Source organism: Apis mellifera, linkage group LG6 (genome assembly GCF_003254395.2).
Source record: "Apis mellifera strain DH4 linkage group LG6, Amel_HAv3.1, whole genome shotgun sequence".
In the NCBI taxonomy this organism is placed as follows: domain Eukaryota; kingdom Metazoa; phylum Arthropoda; class Insecta; order Hymenoptera; family Apidae; genus Apis; species Apis mellifera.
In genome coordinates, this window is record NC_037643.1 from 3,836,988 (window position 1) to 3,857,429 (window position 20,442).

The 20,442-nt window shown below is 42.1% G+C and overlaps 2 protein-coding genes across 5 annotated transcripts in view; one reads left to right on the forward strand and one right to left on the reverse strand.

Moving 5' to 3' along the window:
* LOC100577393 (epidermal growth factor receptor-like) overlaps positions 1 to 20,442 on the reverse strand; it is a 156,154-nt gene that overhangs the window by 32,665 nt on the left and 103,047 nt on the right. The window lies entirely within an intron of this gene.
* LOC113218874 lies at positions 9,030 to 18,786 on the forward strand. The gene is given in 2 exon segments (XM_026441429.1): positions 9,030 to 10,973; positions 10,976 to 18,786. Coding segments are annotated over 2 exon segments (4,392 nt in total). The 5' UTR covers positions 9,030 to 9,119; the 3' UTR covers positions 13,514 to 18,786.

Here is a 20,442-nt window from a genome sequence, read left to right on the forward strand (position 1 = left end):
TCAATTAGAAGAACCTTAGTAGTCTTCTTTTTTTCTCTCCAAGCAGGAATAAGGAATGGTATAATCGTAAAAATGAATTGCAATTATATCGTTCATATAACACTTTCAACGAGATATCTTTTCGATATCTTTATTATTCGATAGAATTCTAATCATAATGGAAATAACAAATTGGTCGTAACCACGGCTACAGAATGCATCCTCTTCTATACATAGAAATCTTAGCCTAAGGCTCGTGAAAGCGGATCGTATCGATCAAACATCTGCGATCACCTATCTCTCTCAAGATCACGGTTAAACGCTTATGCCAATTTCAATTCTTTGCGAAAAACATTTTCAATCTCTTCTTTCCTAACTTCATTTCTTTCATCGAAACAGGTTATGTTCGATAAATTTATCGAACTTCTTTGTGACAACTTCACAGGCAGCCATTATAGAAATAATGGTAACAATAAGCCACGAGGAGAAAGGATTAAACAGTCCCTCCATACACAGTCCATTGAATTAATAATATAACAGGATCTTTGTGGTTCTTTGAGAAGAATATTTCGCCCATTCACCGCGATACCGTTCGAATTGTTAATACATTTGTGTCCATTTTGGTAAAAATCGCGCGAACAAATTACGTGGAACGAACCGGTTTTGTCCGCTGGTTTGGACAGAATAACTCTGCGGTTAATAGACGGACACGTTATTACCGACTAATTGCACGTTTTGTCCCGATTGTTAATGAGTTCGAGAGCATTTTGATTGATCGCTCGTTGAACTTCCACTGCTTTCCTACCATTATACACAACGCCACGCTCCATTGTTTGCTCCTCCCTGAGAAAACTTTTTCGCATTGAATGCAAGCGAGGCTGGCTTATTGGATAGGCCAGACTCTTTTTTTTTTTAAGGAGTCTCCTTCGTTTAGAGGCATGTACAAAAACTTAAGCAGAAATTCTTATTGGTCTGTTTGAAAGGGTTTACTGCTTGGCAATGCAACCTCGGAGTTGTCTCGTTAAGTAAGGAGATCTGGAAACTCGTTGGTCGAACGAGATTGGGGATAAAGCGAGTTCGTAACGATGCGTTCTTTGCCAAAGTTCGAAGAAGGAAGAGAAAGTTTGAGCAATTATGCCTCTCCAAGATTTGTATCCCGAAGATTCATGCTTGGCTCACGATTGAGTTCAAAGGTTTCACACGAGAAGGTTTCCTTATACGAGCATTTAATCTTTAACTAATCGGGAATACGTTTTTTTTAAAATTGCGTTTATTAAATCGTCGTTTAATCAATTTTTTCGTTGCATTAAAATTTATACATTTTTAACTCCTTCCATATACTTATTTATAATCATTTCATAAATTGATTTATTAAACTGTACGAATGTACAGTTGTATACTCGATATATGATTATTCTTGATTTTTGATAATTTATTTATCCAATCAGTTTGCTCTTATCGATTCTTTGTACATATCGTACAACATTTTCATACATCCAACAGTTTGTCACAGTTGATCACATTTTTAATTATTTACTTGATTTTGTTGTAGCCTTACTTTCCAAATTTTCACATCTCTTCCCCTTTTCCATATTCAGATTCATAGTATTCAATATAGAATAAAAAAAAATTACTAAATCTCTAAATTTATTTAAAATTATCTTTACGCAAAGTACAAATGATTTCGACTCCGTATTTATCGTTCTACTCTCCAAATATACGTTATCTCCACAAAGTGTCTCGAGTCGAGAGAAATAAAAAAAAAAATCAACGGTGCAACAAGGTTCGACACGGTTCGATCGCCGTTATCATAGATCGAAGTCGAAAGAATCGATAAAAGTTTCCTCCTCCTTTTTTCCTCCGTCCAACTCGAGCAAAGTGCATTTGTCAGTGTTACACCGACCGAATTGACACGTCGATCCTTTTCACGGTGACTAATCAACGGGGTGTGTCTCCTCAGGTTAGCCTCTCGATTCGCGGGTGCATATCGCAAATGGAAATGCACGTGGCGCGCGTTTATCGCGATACCGCCAGCCTTTCTCTTGTAATTACTCGAAAGAGAAAAGGCTTTGATATACGCGTCCCGAATTTTAGCGTTTCTTCTGCGAGAAATTGCTCGTTTAACGACGCAATTCGACTCTCGACTGATCGATGAAAGTAAAAAAAAAACACGCTCTTGATACTTCTTTCTGTTCAACAGAGATTATTATACGAGTTTACTTTTTTAAATACACCCAACGGATGTATCGATATGTTATCATTCAATTTATCCAGTAATTTTGTAACCAGACTGTTTCTCTTGATATTTTTTCCAGATAAAAAAATGTATATTACAATAAATACACGATAGTTGCTTAAAAAATTTTAAATAAATTTAAAATAAACCCATAAACGTTACGATTAAAATATTGATATGAATGTCACGATCCATCAAGCTGGTATGATTAGTATCAACAGAAGAAGAGATTAAGAGGTACGATTCGCCAAAGTAGAGATATCACGAGGCAAATAAACCGTTCGTATCTACCGAATTTCCCGTCCAAACTTGTTTAAACTTTAAAACCTTCGAATCGCAATATTCGAAATATTATCTATTCCATCATCCCGATATTCTTCGTTTCCTTCGCACGGCAAATACCCATCCAGACAAATGTTATTGACGAATGGATGCAGTTGGACGCATCATTCGATAATAAACGCCGATAAGACACCGAGTATAAGGCGTAGGCGGCGATAACGCGTTCCCCTACGATACGAGAAGGAAGTACGAGTATCCCACGAGTAAAAAAAAAAAGAAAGAAAGTTTGAAATTTTCTCTGAAAGTGGCGGGGGAGAAAGAAGAATCCCCCGGAGAAGTTCAGTGGAATACCGAGTGCCGCGGATGCCGGAGCCGAGTTGGCAAAATGACGACGGGGGGAGAAAGAAAAAGAAGAAAAAGGAAAGAAAGGAGAGGAAAGGGGAGGAAGAGTCGAAGGCAGGGCCCCGGCATACGGCCAACGTCGGTTGTATTTATCGACGCAAGTCGTCCACCTATGTTTCTCTCCGAGGCTGCTCCTCGGTCCGTCCTCCTTTATCTAATAAAGCCTGGGCCCTCGGCCTTTCTTCCCTCGGACGCGAGAGGTAGAGCGAAACCGGGCCGAGAGCAGCATAAAAGCGGCGTCTTTTGAGGGGAGGAATCGTGGCAAAAAAAGGGCCGGGGAACACGGCGAGCAACCGTGTTAACTGCGCTGCTTATGCATTCATATCCTTGTCTCGCGACAACCTGCTGATTGTTTCCACAAAACGCGACAAACCCCCTTGTGTACCCGTGTCCAGGCCGGTTTTTCGGTGGCTGGCCACGCTGGACACGCTAGCTGCCGCCCCAGACGCGACGCTGCGCCCGGCAAAAAGGATCAATTTGTATGCGGGTGAACGCTTCGACACTCGCTTTCTCTTCCTTCCCCCTCTCTCTCTCTCTTTCTCTCTTTCTATTTCTCTTTTTCGACGCATTGTCGAAGAGAGCCGTAGTAACGTCTGTATGACAATGGGGGGAGGGCTGGTCAAGGAGAGCAACGGCCACTCGAGAAACGCAAGATCGATGAGGAAATCGCGACATCGAAATGATGATATTAGAAGGAATGTTTTATGAAATATTTGAAACTTTTATTTCCAAGAGTTTGTGTCAATTGTATTACCTATTTACAAGTCAGGAAAAAAGGATTCATCTACGTTTGTTTTTAATACATTTCGGATTGAAAATCTATTATTTAATAGACAGAAGTACAATTATTTCCCGGATCAAGATATACCAATTCATGTTTGAACAACAAATGATAAAAACGATCGTTGCATTGTTAAAAATTAATCGTCGATTTGATCGATGTGTGACACGATTGAATGCAAAGGAGAAAAAAAAAACTAATCGTGTTGTTTCTATGTTCTTTAATAGGGCAAAAGCGTGGAATACCAAGGGTGTATGCACCGTGACGTTTGTCGAAACGTCGAGCGGACAGGGACCGCGGCGCCAGCCGTGGCAATAAACGAGCGTAAAGTACGGCCAAGCGATTAACATAAATTAACGTTATTTACCCGCGTGTAATATTTCTTCGTGAGCGTATCGCGTGCGTGATTTATCGTAACGAGGGATCGCGCGTTGCCGGGGGGGAGAGCTGGCTCCCTTCTCGCACGAAGAAAACAAAGAGAAAAGGTAGAAAACTGCCAGATGAAATATGGCGGCAGCCTCTCTACCCGCGTTAGAATCTCTCCAGTAAAGCCAGAGCTAACGGTACAACTACTCCTTTCCACTCTCTGCTCCAATCTATCGCCGGCGTTTCTTTAAAAATCGCGGCTACATAAGTTGGTCCACTTTGGGAAGCAGAAAAGTATATTATATTCGCTTCTGTATTTATTCATCGATCGAATCGAAACGGACAACGATCAACAATAACGGAAGAGATTCTTTCACGATCACGAGATGAAAAATTTAATCCCCCAAGTGGGATCCGCCAAGTTGTGAAGACACGACGAGGAGAGGGAGGCGGCGAGTCGAAACGCGACACCGCGGAGCACCCCACCCAGGTGTGCAAACGAAATGGATTGCGCCGGTCGAAGGTAGTCGAATCGATCGTCAATCAAGTCTCGAGACGGAGCCGATAATTGACCGAAGAAGAGGGAGCACGCGGCCCAGAAGAAACGATCGGAAAAAATTAAGGAGACGCGAATAACAGACGGGCGGCGAGGATGATGAAGAAGAATAAAGTGAGCCGGATCGGAGGGGAAAAAGAGGTGGAAGAAGAGGAGGGAGTCGGAGAGAGAAAAAGAGAAGAAGAATAAAAGTAGCGGAGTAACGGTATAGATGGACGTGAGCGCGATTCCGATTCTTTCGACCAACGTGGTTAAGGTATCTCGACGATGCCCAATCCGAGATACCTTTCCAAGCCACCGTCCACCTCCCCCATGGACGGGGGATCCCAACCCCCCCCCCTCCGTTCCTCTTTCTCTTTCTGCTCGGTGTACACGTCTTTCGTGGTATCTGGCCGCGAAACGAGCTTTGATTTAGAACACGGGGCACAGTTTGCCGCGGTCGGCCTCTCTTGTCCCGGCAAAAACGGTCTCTGCTTAACCAACTGAGAGGGAACCGCCAGGTCCCAGCTCCGGCTCACTTTCCCACTGGGCCGTATATGGCTCAACATTTTATCTTCTATGGCCCTCGTAGCGAGGGATTGCATGATCAAACGCCATAAAGGCGAACCCCGACCGGACTCACGACCCTCCCCCTTGTATCGCGATCCATCGCGGGCCCGACGGCCCACCAAAGCTTTTCGATGCAAATCCCTGCACCACCACCATCGAGCAATTGCGCGTTATGCAATTTATGCTAACTCCAGATAGCCGAGATTTATAATCCTGTCGGCTATTTACGGATTGCAAGGTTTTTGCTCTGATAGTGGGATTGAAAAGTTGAAAAAGAGTTCAGTCTTTGGAGATTGAAGAGAAATCCTTGGGAAAGAATCGCGTTTCGAGCATATTTTAATATTCGACGAGTTTTCAACCAGCTTCCACTCGAGATAATAATAAGGTAGAATCGGGAAACCATTTGTTAAAAATTTGCAAACTTCTTATTTGTCGGAATTGTCCTGTTCCATTGGATTCGTGACTTCGTGACGATTTTCTACGAATCGGTGAGGGCACGGGATTGAGAGTCGGAGGAAAGCTAAGAAAGGGGAGAAAAGGAAGGATTGAAAATTCTCTGGTGGATCACGATTACAGCCTCGTTCCTCTTAGGGAGACCTGGTTGCCTGCCTCTGCATCGCGATGGAATTTCAAGGCACGAAGTGAGTTCTCCTCCTTGCGCTTCGACCTCTGCACCTCGTGCAGCCCCAGATCGTGACTTCGAACGTTCACGATGCCGTGGCCCTTCGTGTTGCACGTATCTTCCATCGCGAATCCTCGCGAGAACCGGTCAATCTCGAACGAAGACTTTCGAATTTTCGAAAATCACGGATCGAATTGAATTGAATTCTCTTCCTGGTTGAACGCAACAACGAGTGATCGAGTTTATAATTCGACGAATCTTCGATTTCAGGAATATTACCATGCATCAATAATTTTCTTCTAATGTGTATCAGTTGCTTTGATTTTTATTATCTTTAAATTAATATGCTTTCTTATTGCGAATGAACATATTCGTGAAATATATATTTTTGCTCTTCTTCAGAAAATTAGTAAATTATTTCTTCTCGGTAAATGCATTATTTTTTTTAAATTAAGAATAAAATTGAAAATTGCGAATTTAATATTCATAGAGTTAGATTTCTTTTTCCCATAGTTTTACTTCTTTCTATCTGGAATGAGATTATAAATATAAATATTATATCTACTTTTAAATTATTTAAATATATCGTATTCTACCAAATATGGATACTTTTAATTCTCTTTAATTATTATCCAATATAAGAAAAAAATTGGCATTCGTGGCAATAAGTTATATAAATACCACAACCGTGAAGGTTATTCAAAATGATCTGTGAAGAATGGCGAAGGAACATCTCAGACTGAGGACCGGTAATTAGTCAAATGAGCAAACGTTCCGACCACCTGTAGCGAAGAACTTGGAGTTCGAATGATTGCTCGACTTGTGAAACAGCACGCGATAAAGTAACGTAATGATAGTAATCATTATTATTTCGTCGCAAGTAAGATATATATAAATTGCTTTCCTGAAAAAAAATTTATCATGACTAATTATTAGGTTGCGATTAAATTATTGAAATTTTATAATTGGAGATCGTTGAGAATTTTTGTTTTTTTTATTAATCTTAAACAATATTCTCATGAGAAATTTATTGTGAAATAAATTCAAATTGAAATTCATAAACTGAATTTCGTATCGAACTGTTATAGTGATGTAACATGAACTATTTCACTGATAAAAATTTACGATTGATTTGTCGTTGTAACCTTCTTTCTTATCAATGTGAAATATAAACACTTAAAAAACGAACGAACGTTATATATTTGGATTTTTAGTACAAGAATTATCAAAAGCAATAATTTTATAAAATTTTGTCGAAAGATATAAAATTAATTTTACAGTAAATATATATTTTTATGATATTATTCTCATTATGCGTTTCATAAAAAAATTTTTGAATTAAAAAAGAATAAAATAGATTTCTTTAAAATCACTTTATTTTTTTCGATGGATTCGTGATAAATTTTGTATGGACAACTCAGTCAAAAGATCGATGAATTGACAAATTTATATTGAGAAATCGATATCTTCTTTTCCTCCTATATCTGAAATATTTAACAAATTTTAATAAAATTTTCTACTTCCGTGTCACTTATTTATTTTAGAAAAATCGAGAAAAGAAAAGAATGATTTATCATGGATTATTTATTACGTGATTTGCTTGTCAGGATTAAGATAAATATTCGCGAGAATTTTTTTTAGTGCGATTTTTATGCTGAAAAGTGCAAATATGTAACGTGCGATGGTGGATTTTTACGTCAACATATGAATCAGTTGACTTTGCGATAACTTTCAGACAAGCTCTGTTATATATAATACAAGAGTTCTGAAACGCTCACGTAGTTTGCCTGTTTTGCTTATGAATTGTTTTATGGGAATCAGAAAAAAAAAATGTACAGTTTGATTTCCTAAATATTCTGCAACTTTGAAAATGATATATCTAATCCTAAAATTGAAAATTCAAAAAATTAATATGATATTTTGTGTACAATAATATATAATGTTAGTTATTGTCTCAATTACAAAGAATTAAGAAATATTAAATTAATCATGACAAAATGACAATATTGATAAATATATGAAGAAAAAAATTCTACGCATTCATATGTTTATTCGCGCCAATAAAATCATTCTCTTTTTAAGTGATCAATATCATAGACCTATCATAACCTACTTCCCTCAATTTTTTTATCCTTTTATCCTCAAAAAACAATATACAATATATCAAAATATATATATATATTTTTTACGTTTTAATCGTTTTAATCGTTTTCAAATCGATCTCTGCGAGTTGAACCACGAAATACATATAGGAGCGACGAAAATGGAAGGAAGATCGTGAAGATAAAGCGAGCAGACCATCGAGATTCGTTGCATTGTACCACGTGAAAGATGTCGGCGTGACTTCCAATACCAATCCTCAAGATTCTTATCCCAAAGCGATCTACTTCCAACGGTTGAATTAAAAGTGCCGCCAGTGCCATTTTTCGAGCCTTATTTACTGTGTTTCAGTTGCGAACAAAAGGGTTGCCAGTACTCCTTCGTAAATATTTAGAAAAAAAAAAAAAAAAAAAAAAAAAAAAAAGAATAGGTTTCGCATCGAAGAGAATATATTATAGTATATTATATGGTATATTATAGATAACCGCTTAATCTCTCTCTCTACTAAAGTATTTAAATTGTTTCTAACCGGGAATCGGCAAATTGGCAAATTGGGGATAAGAAAAAAAGGTGATGTTCGTAATTTTACAAAAATAATATCTCTATAATATTAATATTAATGTGATGATATATAATATGAATGTGCATACATAATTACTTGGCTTGAAGTGATTCGAGAAACAAGATCGAGATGTAAATTCCTTTGTTTGATAGGATTATCCGTATAACCCATTTGACATTTTAACATGGTATGTCGTGACCGCTAGGAAGATCATATCAACATTTTCTAATTTTTCTCTTGATTCTTTCTCAAAATTACGAGTAACTATTTTAATTTCACCGACCAGATCCCGAATTTTTGAAAAATCGAAATTATATAAATTACATAAATCCGAACTATATAAAAATATTAAAATAATATAAAACATAATCACCCTCCATGAACATAATGAATCGTTTGAAATATGTGTTTGGTATTAGCGTTACCCGACGTATTCCATCCAGTAAGATTTTCCATTTAATTTTTACTCTAAGATTGTACAAATTTAAAAAAAAAAAAAAAGGAAAAAAATCGTTTATTGGAGATTCGTTCGCAAGATTATTTTAAAATTTTTTTGCCACATCCGAATATGATAATACGATAATATCATTTTCTTCAAATCTTCAATAAATAATTTTCCAGTTTCGAGTTTCGAATATTTTCGAATTATTTTCAATTATATTTCGTTCATTCGTAGATGTCCCGATGTTAATCGAACGAGACGCCGGAATATGCAAAAGGCAACGTTCAGAAATTTGTTACTTGAAATCTCGAAGTCGTTTGTTACAATTCCGATCGAAAAAGATCACCGAATCCGTCAGGAACTTTCACTCGCTGGACCGTATAAGGACAATGCCTACTATGCAACAATACAAAAGAATATCGGAGAGAATCTTTTCGATGGAATCGATTCACAGAAGGCAGAGCTCGATGTGCCGAATAAAGAAATCCTTCAAACGTAATACGATCCTGCGAAACATCGAGAAACAGTTGACGAAAGACGGAAAAATTGTGAAAGCCCAATTTCAAAACGAAATCGACGAGATGAACGACAGGGAAGCTCGATCGTACGCGCAGATGATAGCCAATTACAACGAGGTCATTTACGGATCGAACTCAAGGCTCCAGAAGGACAACATAAATTCGATGGGGATGATCATCCATAGAAGTCCGTTTAGTACAGCGTCCGTAGTTTTGTTAAAATTGAAAACGAAACAGGACGAGAGCAAGAGGGAGAAGATCTCCTCCGTTTGTTTGAACGGCTCTTGCTCGAACCACAGCAATCTTGGCAAACTGATCAAGGATACGACCAATTCCCGTTACTACTCTCAATACAATAACAACATGAATTCGATGGGTAACGAGCTTCAAAGATCATTCTCGTACGCTGCTATGATAGAAAGGTACAGCAACGCGATGAAAATTGGGAAGGATTATTACGGTTGGATCGGGAACTTGATGTCCAAGCGAAACGTGTCCACGAACCTCGAGGAAATTCCTATTTCGATCGAAGCCAAGAAACCCGACAAGCCCGAATTGCCTATAATGGACGAGAAGACGAAGATAAAGGACGAGCAGGATCAATGGTTGTCGAAGGTGGACGACGTGATAAGGAACCTGAAACGAATCACCGAGAAGACGGATTCGTTGGACGAATCCAAGTTGAAGAAGAAAGAGGTGACAACGCAGGTGAACGAGCGCGCCAAGTGGTTGGACAGGGTGATGGACGCGCACAAGAAGAGCATAGAGGAGAGGAAATCGATGGAGGAGAAAGAATCGGTAATAATGGACGAGGCGAGTCACCAAGACGAGGCCTTGGAGAGCAATAACACGTGGAATACCGTGTTGACGAAGAATTCGTCGAAGCAACCCCCGAGATTCCCGTTCGACAAACCTCCTTCCTCCACCCCCATAGTGGACTACATCAAACGGGGGCCGGTCAGCTCGGGAAGCCCGACCAATACGACGGGGAGCACGTCGAAAACGCCTTCCCAGACGCCTACATCGGTCATAACGGGGACGACGAAGGAGCCCCAAATCGAACTGAGGATGACGCCCTCGCAGAACGAGTCTGTCGTGTCCATCAACGTCGACGAGCAGGCGGCAAAAACCGTGGGGAGCAGCGCCAAGGAGCAGCTCTCGGTTGTAATATTGTCGAAGAAGAACACCGCCGGCAAGATGGAGATGAGCAACGCGAGCCAGCAGAGCACGGATTTCGGCTCGATGCAAATATCTATCAGCGAGGACACGATCCCCGTCAAGCAGATCGAATTTTCCATCAACGGGAAACCCGTTTCGGAATTGAAGAGCATCGTGGCGAGGGCGGACAAGCTTGACGTTTTCAGCTCGATGGACAAAGTAGAGATAAGAATCCCGTCGAAAGATCGGGCGAACGTGTTGAAGGATCAATCGAGAACGATCACGGCGGCGTCGAAACCTGTGCTGAACCTGCAGATAGCGGCGAAATTTAACGACCCGAGGGTCCAGCAGCCGAGAGGCGCGGACATAAAGAAGGACACCCCGTCACCGGTCTCGCCGGCCAACCCTTCCCCCCCTTGCCGCCCCCCGTCAAACCCCCCAGACCGCAGAACCTTTTCGACAGTATTGACATTAAGAAAGGCGGGACGATGAAAGAGGAGGCGAGGAAGGACGAGTCTGCGATAAAAGGATTGGAAAACACGTTAGATATGATGGATGTTAATAAGAGCGCGGGGAATACCAGCACGCCGCCACCGACCCACCAACAAATCGAAACGTTGTCCGTGCCCGGTATCCATGGTTCAGTACCAAAAGAAGAAAATGTTTTAACCGTGAGAAATATTCCATTAAATTTAAATCCTAACGAGGCTATCTTTCAGAAAGGATCCGTACCGCAAGAAAATTGCCCCTCGCAACTCCCCCCCACGATGAATAAGGCGAATTTGAGCAACAAAGCACAGCAAGAGAATAAAATCCCCTCAAGCGTCATTCCCTGGTGGTCGTCCGAGGATTCGTTCAAGAACATCAAGAAGAAGGATAATAACCCGGGAAGCGGGAAGACCGCTGTCTCTTTGGAAGGTACATTGCCGTTGGTGCAGACGGATCATGAGGATCACGCGTTGCGAAAGGAGAATAACATGAGCAGCGACGTCGCGTCGAGGGACAAGCAGCACGATACCATCGATTCGAAGAGAGTCGATAATCCGGGCGACGATACGAGGAAACCATCGTCCATCGTCGAGACCGAGCCGATAATTAATTATCTCGAGGAGAGCGGCAAGAGGTGCGCGCCGATCAAGCTGGAGGGTGCTAAGGCGTCGCCAAGGAATGCCAAGAACAGCGGGAGAATTGTAAAGAGGTCGAAGCTTCGAGTCAAGCACAAGGGTTATCGTAGGAAAGCGCCTTTACCGGTGAAAAAAGAGTCGGAGGCCTCGAGTTCGATGTGCTCGGTGTGCTCGCCCAAGATCCTTAAATACGTGCAAGTTGTCCCCCGGGAGGCGAAGGTGGAGAAGAAATCCGAGACGAAAACGAGTTTGATCGAACAGAGTCAGAAAACTGGCCACGAGGTGGATAAATTGAAGTTGAACGAAGAGAAGAAAACAGAGACGAAAATCGTGAAGTCTATAATACTCGTGGGCGACGATACCCACGTTGAAAAGGCAAATGTACAGAATTCAAACACGGTATTCAAAAAGGAGAAAGCATTAGGCAAAAGTAGCGCTAACAAATCTGCTGATGTTTCAGCAAAATCATCGTCGTCTGCAGGCAAAGTCGATTATGATGGGAAGAAAGAAGGCCGCCAAGGGACGGAGGGAACAGCAACACCTAAGGACCAAGCGGACAAATTGGTCAGCGAAGACCAGCGCATTAAAGAGATCCTGAAGTCCATGAAACCGATAGAGAAGAGGAAGGACGGCACGTTGATTGATTACGGGGTGACAGTGCCGTCGAGGAAGCCGAACGCAACGGGTGCCAAAACCGACCTGTTGTCGAAACAATCGGTCTCATCCTCGGAGAAGATCATCGAACCAACGAAAATTTTTTCCACCAAGAAGCAGGCACCGACATTGGTGGAATCGAGGAATTTAGGGGAGCAGCTGAAAATCGTGGAGGCGGAAAGGACACATCCGGTAAAGAAAATAACGAAATTAGACGATTCTAAAATTGAAATAAAAAAACCTGAATTAAAGGTGGAAGCTGAGCAGGCAACGAAGCAAAATAAGGAAAAAGAATCATTGGTTAAGAGAGATGATAATTTTGAGGCACAAAAGAGTGCGATCACCGCGAATCTTCATTCTAATTTGAAACAAACAGGTAACAACCCTGTTAGGGATCTGTTCGTGGAACCACATCAAAAGATAAGGATAACGGGATCAGCACCTTTGAAAGGGACACTTTCGGATCACGGTTTAGAAAATTTAAAAAAAAATGCAACGAGCGTTGAACACCCATTGTTGACCAAGAAATCGGAGAACGTATTCCCTGCAACTTCCATCGCGTCATCGTCCAATCCGTCGGAGAATAGCGAGAAAAAAGAGTCGAAGGATATTTTAAAATTGATAGACGAGAAGAAAATGTCGATAGGATTGTTGAACGTGACCGCGTCTTCCCCTAAGATCGAGAATAAAACAACGGACAAGGTCGATATTTTCCCGTTAATGGGGACCGTTAATCCCGTTCGAGAGACGAAATCAAGCACCGAAACGGTGAAAAGTGATTCGCTTATGAAAGAATACGTGATTCCATTGAAAAATAGTGGGAATAAAACTGGCGCCGCTCCGTTGGAAGGCACTATTCAACGTTCAACCGACAACTTTGCCAACGTGAACGAGAAGAAAGCGAACGAGGGAAAGAACGATTTGCCCAAAATGGACGTATTGAAGAAACCTTCAGACGGGGGAGGGGGTAACACGGGATCAAACCCTGTCCCCGTAGGGCCTTCTGGACTCGTGCAATCGAGTATATATACACCTACGACGTGTAAGCAAAAGAATTGGGATTACAATAAACATGACCAAGAATACATGATGTATAACGAAATGAAGAGACCAGAAAAAGATATGCTGTATTCATCGTGGTTACAACGTTTTAAGGATCGATTTAACAATAAAATAATTTAAACTTCGGTATCATTTATCAATTTCAAAATTGTTCATTCGCCAAAGTTTTCTAAAAAAAAATCGTTTAGTCTCGAGGCCATTTTTTTTTTTAGTCTGGAAAAAAAAAAGAGAAAAAAGTTTAAAACGATATTTGATATACAGTATATGTTTTCGCTTTTTATTTTGTATCTTGCTTGTATTTTTGAGTTCATATTATTTTGTATTCGATCGAATATAAACACTTATATCGAGATAACGAGATATATCACATATTTTATTTGTGATATGCGCAACATGATATTATACTATTGAAACACTGTAAATGTAAAAGTAAAATGAAATTGAAAATATCAAAGAAACATCTATCATCCCTATTGCGTTAATTTTCTTCATTCTTCGAAAGAAATGAGCGAATCGTTTCATCTCTCAAAAGAAAAAAAAAGAAAAAAAGAACTTAACACATCACCTCTCTTGCTTGATCAAAGATAACCATAAAAAAAAAAAAAAGAAGAAAAAGAAAGCATCGAGAATACCATCGTATATTCCATCGATCACTTTTACCCGCCAGTCAGCTCGAGTCAGCTCGAATGTCGTTCAACACGCGAGGAACATATGTGCTCGATCTCGGTCCACGTGCAATTTAACCGTATGTATTACTCGCTGTAAACAACTCCCTCGGATGGTTAACGGATAGTGACACGGCATGAGTTTTCAATGTTGAGTTGCGCAACAGCGATCGCCTGTCCATGAGCGTTTTACAAGAAAGAGAGAGAGAGAGAGTCGCAGGATTGGGTAATTAAAATTCTCATTAAAGGCAGCGGCGGCATCTTGAAACGCAGCACGGACAATGGGGGCCTGGATCGAGGCCGCGGGCCCTAAGGGTAAAATGGGGCCGTGGCCGGAGGAGTGGAGAAAGGGGAGGGTGAAGAGGGAGCGGGCCGGTGAGAGGCAGAATGGAACGGAGCTAATAGGCCATGAAGAAAGAGGAAACCCGTGCCGAAGTCTCGTTTACAATCGAGGTATCTGGAGGAGCCGAAACGCGGACCTTCGGATTGGGCTTGTTCTTCTGCACCTCATAAAATACCTGACGCGTTCGCGCACGTATGTAGCGGATGTTGTTTCGTGGATTCGTGATGTTTCTTCAACAGGTGTGTTTCGTCCATCATGATTGTTCTGCCTGAATCGAACCAGAAGAATTGAATCATCATTTTTAAGAAACGTTATTTTCAACTTATTTTCGAAAAGTCGATTAAAAATTATCTTACATATACGTTTTCGAATAAATAATAATTAATCCTTGACTCGATACGAGTAAATGGACGGTTGCTTCGCGAGATCTTAAAATTCTCGAATTCCGTTGAAAGAAAGAATGATTACAAGGTAAACTACTCGCAAACTGCTCGAAACCATGCGTTGCAAACGCGATTCGTCCGCTTCTGATCGCTCGATACCGTTCATCCCGATAATTGCAAAATCTCTCTCAAAGTTTCCACTCGCGTATTCCGCGATCGAATTCCGGCCTGGGGCACGATTGGAACGATTGGAAAGGCAGGGCCTGCAATCAGTCGAGGGCCACGTACGTACGCGCGTTGTTTCGCGTTTGATTAAAGCAGGGCGCGCACCATTGCCATTTCAATCGGCGGCAAATGTTGGAGAATCGGCGCATCGGGCGCGATACCGGTCATTATTCGAATCGGCCGCCCAATTTTGGCCGTGCAACGCCACGAATCGCGTTGGGTGGAGCAGCCATCATCATCATCGTCGAGGGCGCCGTTGGTCCGTGCCACGTCCTGAAACCCGTCATTACACACGCGTTTACCGCGCGCATAATCCCGTTCTGGCAGGTTGCCAGTCATTCGACGTAATGCGGCCGGACAGGCCGAGGTTGAGCCCAAGCTTTATCGATGCTTACACACCCGTGTGCGCCCGATTCAAACGGTGGTTTCGTGTCCAACGCGATCCTCTCCTCTCCTCGACGAGGATAGAGACGAGCATTCCTCACCGTGTACGCGAAATCGAATCAATTCTCCCTGCAGCTTCTTGAGTAGCTGTCACGATAACGCGAGGGATACGGGCCAATGGAGAAGCATTTTTATCGTTCATTGCGGTTGGATCGGCCTGACTTGCGGTCGGAACAATGAAGATCGGCCAGAAATCTAAACGCCAAGATCTAAGATCAAATAATTGTTAATCTCATCCGAATGAAGAATCAATGGAATCAATCGATATATATATTCAAACATGATAAATTTTCACGAAGCAAAGTCTCATTCAAGATTCAATACCCAAGAGACAATATTAAAATCCCACAAGAGGAGAATTAACACCTGCGGCATGGAATCGTTCTTCTTCTTCCATTATTCAAACGGTCCAATCACGCGGGATGCGCCGCCACTTAACAGTAATGACAAAGCTCGGTTAATAACAATGGCGAGTGCTCGCCAGTCGAGTCATGCACGAGTATATTCACCTCTTGTCCGGTATTCACAAATGGATCCCTGGATTGCGAAACGTATGGTTGGCCATCAACAATGAGGGGTCCAAAGTCACAGACGATAAGGCGTGCCGATTATCGAGAGCATCGTACATTCAGGAATGTAGATGAGGTCCAGCCTCGTATTCATCACGGCCCTGAGCGTCCTTCTCCACTCCCTCTTTCCCCTCCTATTCTCATCCCTCCCCACCTCTCCTCTCGTAACGAAAACTGAAACCCAGCAGTTCATCCCCGGCTCTGGGGGAACTGTTTTTTGATTTATCGTGGCGTTGCTCGTGGCCTGTTATAAATATCCGGGAACAACTTTCCCCTCTTCCCTCCTCTCGGAGGAGGAGGTGCCCCGCTGACTTTTCCCGCACGCCCTTGAGCCCATCCTCGAAAGGTAAAGCTTCCAGGTTCGCCTCGTATTCAAAGAATCGCGCCGCTAGAAAGGAAGATCGATCATCCGACGTCGAGCTTTTTCGGGCGTGAGCAAGCGTTTGAAATTCCTCGAAGATCGTTCAAGTCGGTTGAGAAATTGAGATACTTGGAATTTCAACGAATGGGAACTGTCGTGAAATGTTCACTCTTTTGGAATTATGAGAAAGAATTGTTAATCTTCAATTCTCTTGATCTTCTTTTTCTTCGCGAATTTCAATTAAACCCGTTATCTCAAAAGGCGATCATTCTCACTCGCGGCAACTCGTTTCCTTTCTTTCAGACAATTCAGGAACGTGGCCACGGTACATGCTCGTTAATTTATTTCAGGTAAAAAAAAAACCGTCAGTCTCGTTTCACGTGTCGATGCCGTTCCCTTCGATTATTTTAGTTGGAGAGAGGAAACCGCACGGTTTCCACGCGAGAGAATCCGCGCGCACGAGATTCAGAGAGCTCGAGTTGCAAGGTCGACAAGGCCCCCCCACCGCAGACTCGATTCTGCGCTTCCAACCATTCTTTGTTTGTTTTAATTATGCACCGTGCCACCTCGTCAGCTTGGCTTTTGTTTTATTCAATTTTCATCCTTTGTCGACCCTTTCCTTGTGTCCTCTCGTATCTTCCAAGTTTCATCGATCGAAATTTATCATTTCTGACGTTCTCTTTCGCATTCTTTTTCTTTTTCCATCTAATCCGTCAATCGGAATCCGGTAGCGCATCGTTTTCCCGTGAAGAAAACGTCTCCAGACACGCGTCGTTCCATAAATTATTAACGAGGATATCGATACTCAGCCTTGAAGAATCGTCAGGGACTTTCCTTATTACCACGTGTATGTTGCCGATTTAATAAATTGGATCTGACGTTCCTCGAATATTTATCTCGATTATTCTCGTTGCAACGAATTGCGAAATAAAATTCTTCGAAGACAGTAATAATATATATATAATAAAGTAATTTCTACTTACAATAAGACTTAAGAAGAAATAAAAAATAAAAAAGAAAAAAGATTCCCCTCGAACTTACTTCGATCTATCTTCTTCGATCCACACGTACACACTTCTAACCAATCATTTTAAGAAAAAAATTCCAGAAGAAACAAAGCGAAAAAAAGAATAAGATTTTCAAGCGAAGCTTATTACGTCGTTCGGTTTCCAGGAATCATTGGCAAGAAACAGGCGGCGAGATCCATATGCCGTGTATCGAGAAAGCAATGCGACAAATAATATAATACCTCGCCAATATTTGCACGTACTGTGCAAACAGCACGAAGCAGGTCGTATTCCACGATCTTCCACGAGCTCGAACAACCGATCGATCACGCGTGCTTTTTACGAGGCCTTTATTAATCGAAGATTATAATCCTGCTCGACGGTCTGGCGAGATTTCTCCAATCTCCCCCCCTCCCTCTCTCTCTTTCTTTTCTCCCCAACCCTTCCCCCTGCCTCCTCCGTAATCCTCTCCCATTTCTGCGGCACGGGATTAATTATTTTTCTTCTTCGTTCCGACTTGGAGACGAGTTCACGGTCGTCCCCGTCGATCTTTCAACGATACCTGCGCTCCCTCCACACGACCAAGTAATCCCCCTCGGCATTCTCGAAACGCGAATATTCAGAGGAGGGACATCTCGTTCCGTGTTATTTCGCGGTCCACCGGAGGTAAATCCCCCGCCCGTGTATTTCCGTGTATCCTCCTCACGAGAATTTAATCCGATTGAACGGATACGGAGGAGGAGGAGGGGGAAGGTATGCGACGGGGAAGGTGAAATAAAAATGGCACGATCGCGAAGGGAGAGGAGGGATAATGTCTCGCGAAATCGCGAGACTCCGGGATATAATCCTCTTACGAGGACGTCGATGTCCGTGCCGGATCTTCCCCCCTTCTTTTCTTCTTTTTTTTTTCTATCTCCCTTTTTTAAGACGGAAAATTATAGAAACATCAAATCGCCGTAACCGTTGATCGCTATCTATGGAACGAGCTTAATCCAGAAGGGAGGGAGTCGTGTTCGTTCTTTAATGGGTTGGTCCGCTTGTTGTTAAGATGAAATTGTTATCGGGCAAAGGGAAACGGGAAAGTTGCGCGGATTTAATGGCCGATGTTTGCGTGGAACCGATTATTCACGGGGGTTTTAATGATCGCGCGCCGCGGCTGGGATTGTTTGGCCGCCGCTTTGGTCGGGCGAAAGCGGATGATAATTCAAGCAATAAACGGGGGGAGGGGAGAGATGTGCCGTGGTGGAATGCCGCGAACTATAGAATTATGCGCGTTCAGAGCGCATTAAAAAGAATTTGATCCGGATGGAACGAATTTTATTGAAGGATGAAAGATGTAAAAGTTTAATTTTTGTTTATAAATAACGGGATATAACATAGGAATTCTTTTTATTCGATTCTTTCACTTGTTTCTGCATATTATTATTTTTACTTATATTTATTTCCTTGAATTGTGAGAAATCTGAAAAATATAACTTTTATTAATAAGATTGAATTTATAAGATCCAAACAATGTAATAAAATATTCCCCCCTAAAATATCATCCATTCCAAATACACTTCATTCATCGATCGAGAAGAAAAATCAATCAAATCGATGTTTCTGCTAAATCGTGGAACCTTTACGCATTAACCAATCTCGAAACTGGAAGGCGTACACCTTCTATAAATCGATTCAAATGCGCTAATTGAGCGGCGCATTGATACGTCGCTTCTCGGTAAATCGATTACTTTATTGCAAGAATGCACGAACCTCCCTCGCTCCTCGAATACGAAGAGGGAGGGGAGAGAGGCTGTTGCGCGTCGTGTCGTCGATATATTAGCGTTCACCACGGGGTAATGGGGTAATTGGTTTGTAAGCCTTGGAGACCGCCTGTGTCCCGCTTGTCTCGACCTGTTTATACGTTTTGCGGCCTCCGCTCGCCGCAAACCGACGACAAGCATCGATAGATACCGCTCCCTTTAGAAATGCTTTACACCCGGTAGTCACGATAAAAGCCGCTCCAGTTTTTCCTCCTTTGCCCCCTTTCGCCTCGTTAAGCAAGCAGGGGAAACCTGATAGGACTAGTGTAAGTCGTGTACATCTAAACCGGCTCGAAGCATCCTCGAAAAATAAATTTTTAATCGGATTTTTAATCGCGCGATAAAAAGGGGGGAATTTTGCCCGATCACTTTATACATGTTTGCCGTCGATGAAACTTGAGTTTAAGCGGTTTCAGATAAGATTCGATAGACTTTTTTCCTCCCCTTTTCAATCGGAGAAGTTGCTATCTTTTAAAATGTAATGCGAACGTCCTTCGTATCGTATATATACAAGCTACGTTGTAATGTTAACTTCGTTCCCTTTGATATTCATAAAAATGCACAAACGATTCTGAATTAAAAACTCGGCTTTCTTAGTAACAATTACCCAAAAACTATATAATTTCAATTATTTCATCGGCGAATGAACGATAATTTCTCATTCTATTAAAATACCTTATTAAATAAAAGTTTAAAAGGAAAATGAAAGTGATATACGTGTACAAATATAACCCACAAATCTTCAGAAGAATTTCATCATCATACTCGACCAACAAGGGCTGTCCTTTCCAACAATCCTAGAACCGCAAAAATCCGCTTGCCTCGGATAAAGTTGACGTTCGTAGGCCAGAAATGGCGCCCATTTTTCCACGGTTCGTTTGTTCTCCGACACGGAGAACCGTTCGCCGAAGAGTGGCGGCGGCCGCTTCTACGGAGACAAATGGAGCGAGTAAAGGGTCCGTTTCCGACTCGAGATTCCACGGTGTCCAGCGTGTCTCTGCTGGAGGCTGCCGAGTGCGAAGTAACGAATCGACTATTGTCGCGTTACGCGCAGTCGCGCTGCCTGTCCGCGCCGCGTTTCTCCACCCGTGGACGATGGCTGATCTCGCCGACAGGAACGGACAGGAGAATACTGGAAATCGGCAAGCTGGGCTTTAAGGAGAGGGCTTTACCCTGGGGAGAGTCGCGTGAGAAATTCCCTGTGTTCCTCCCATTTTTTTCGTGTATCGAGGATGGGGACGAATATGGTT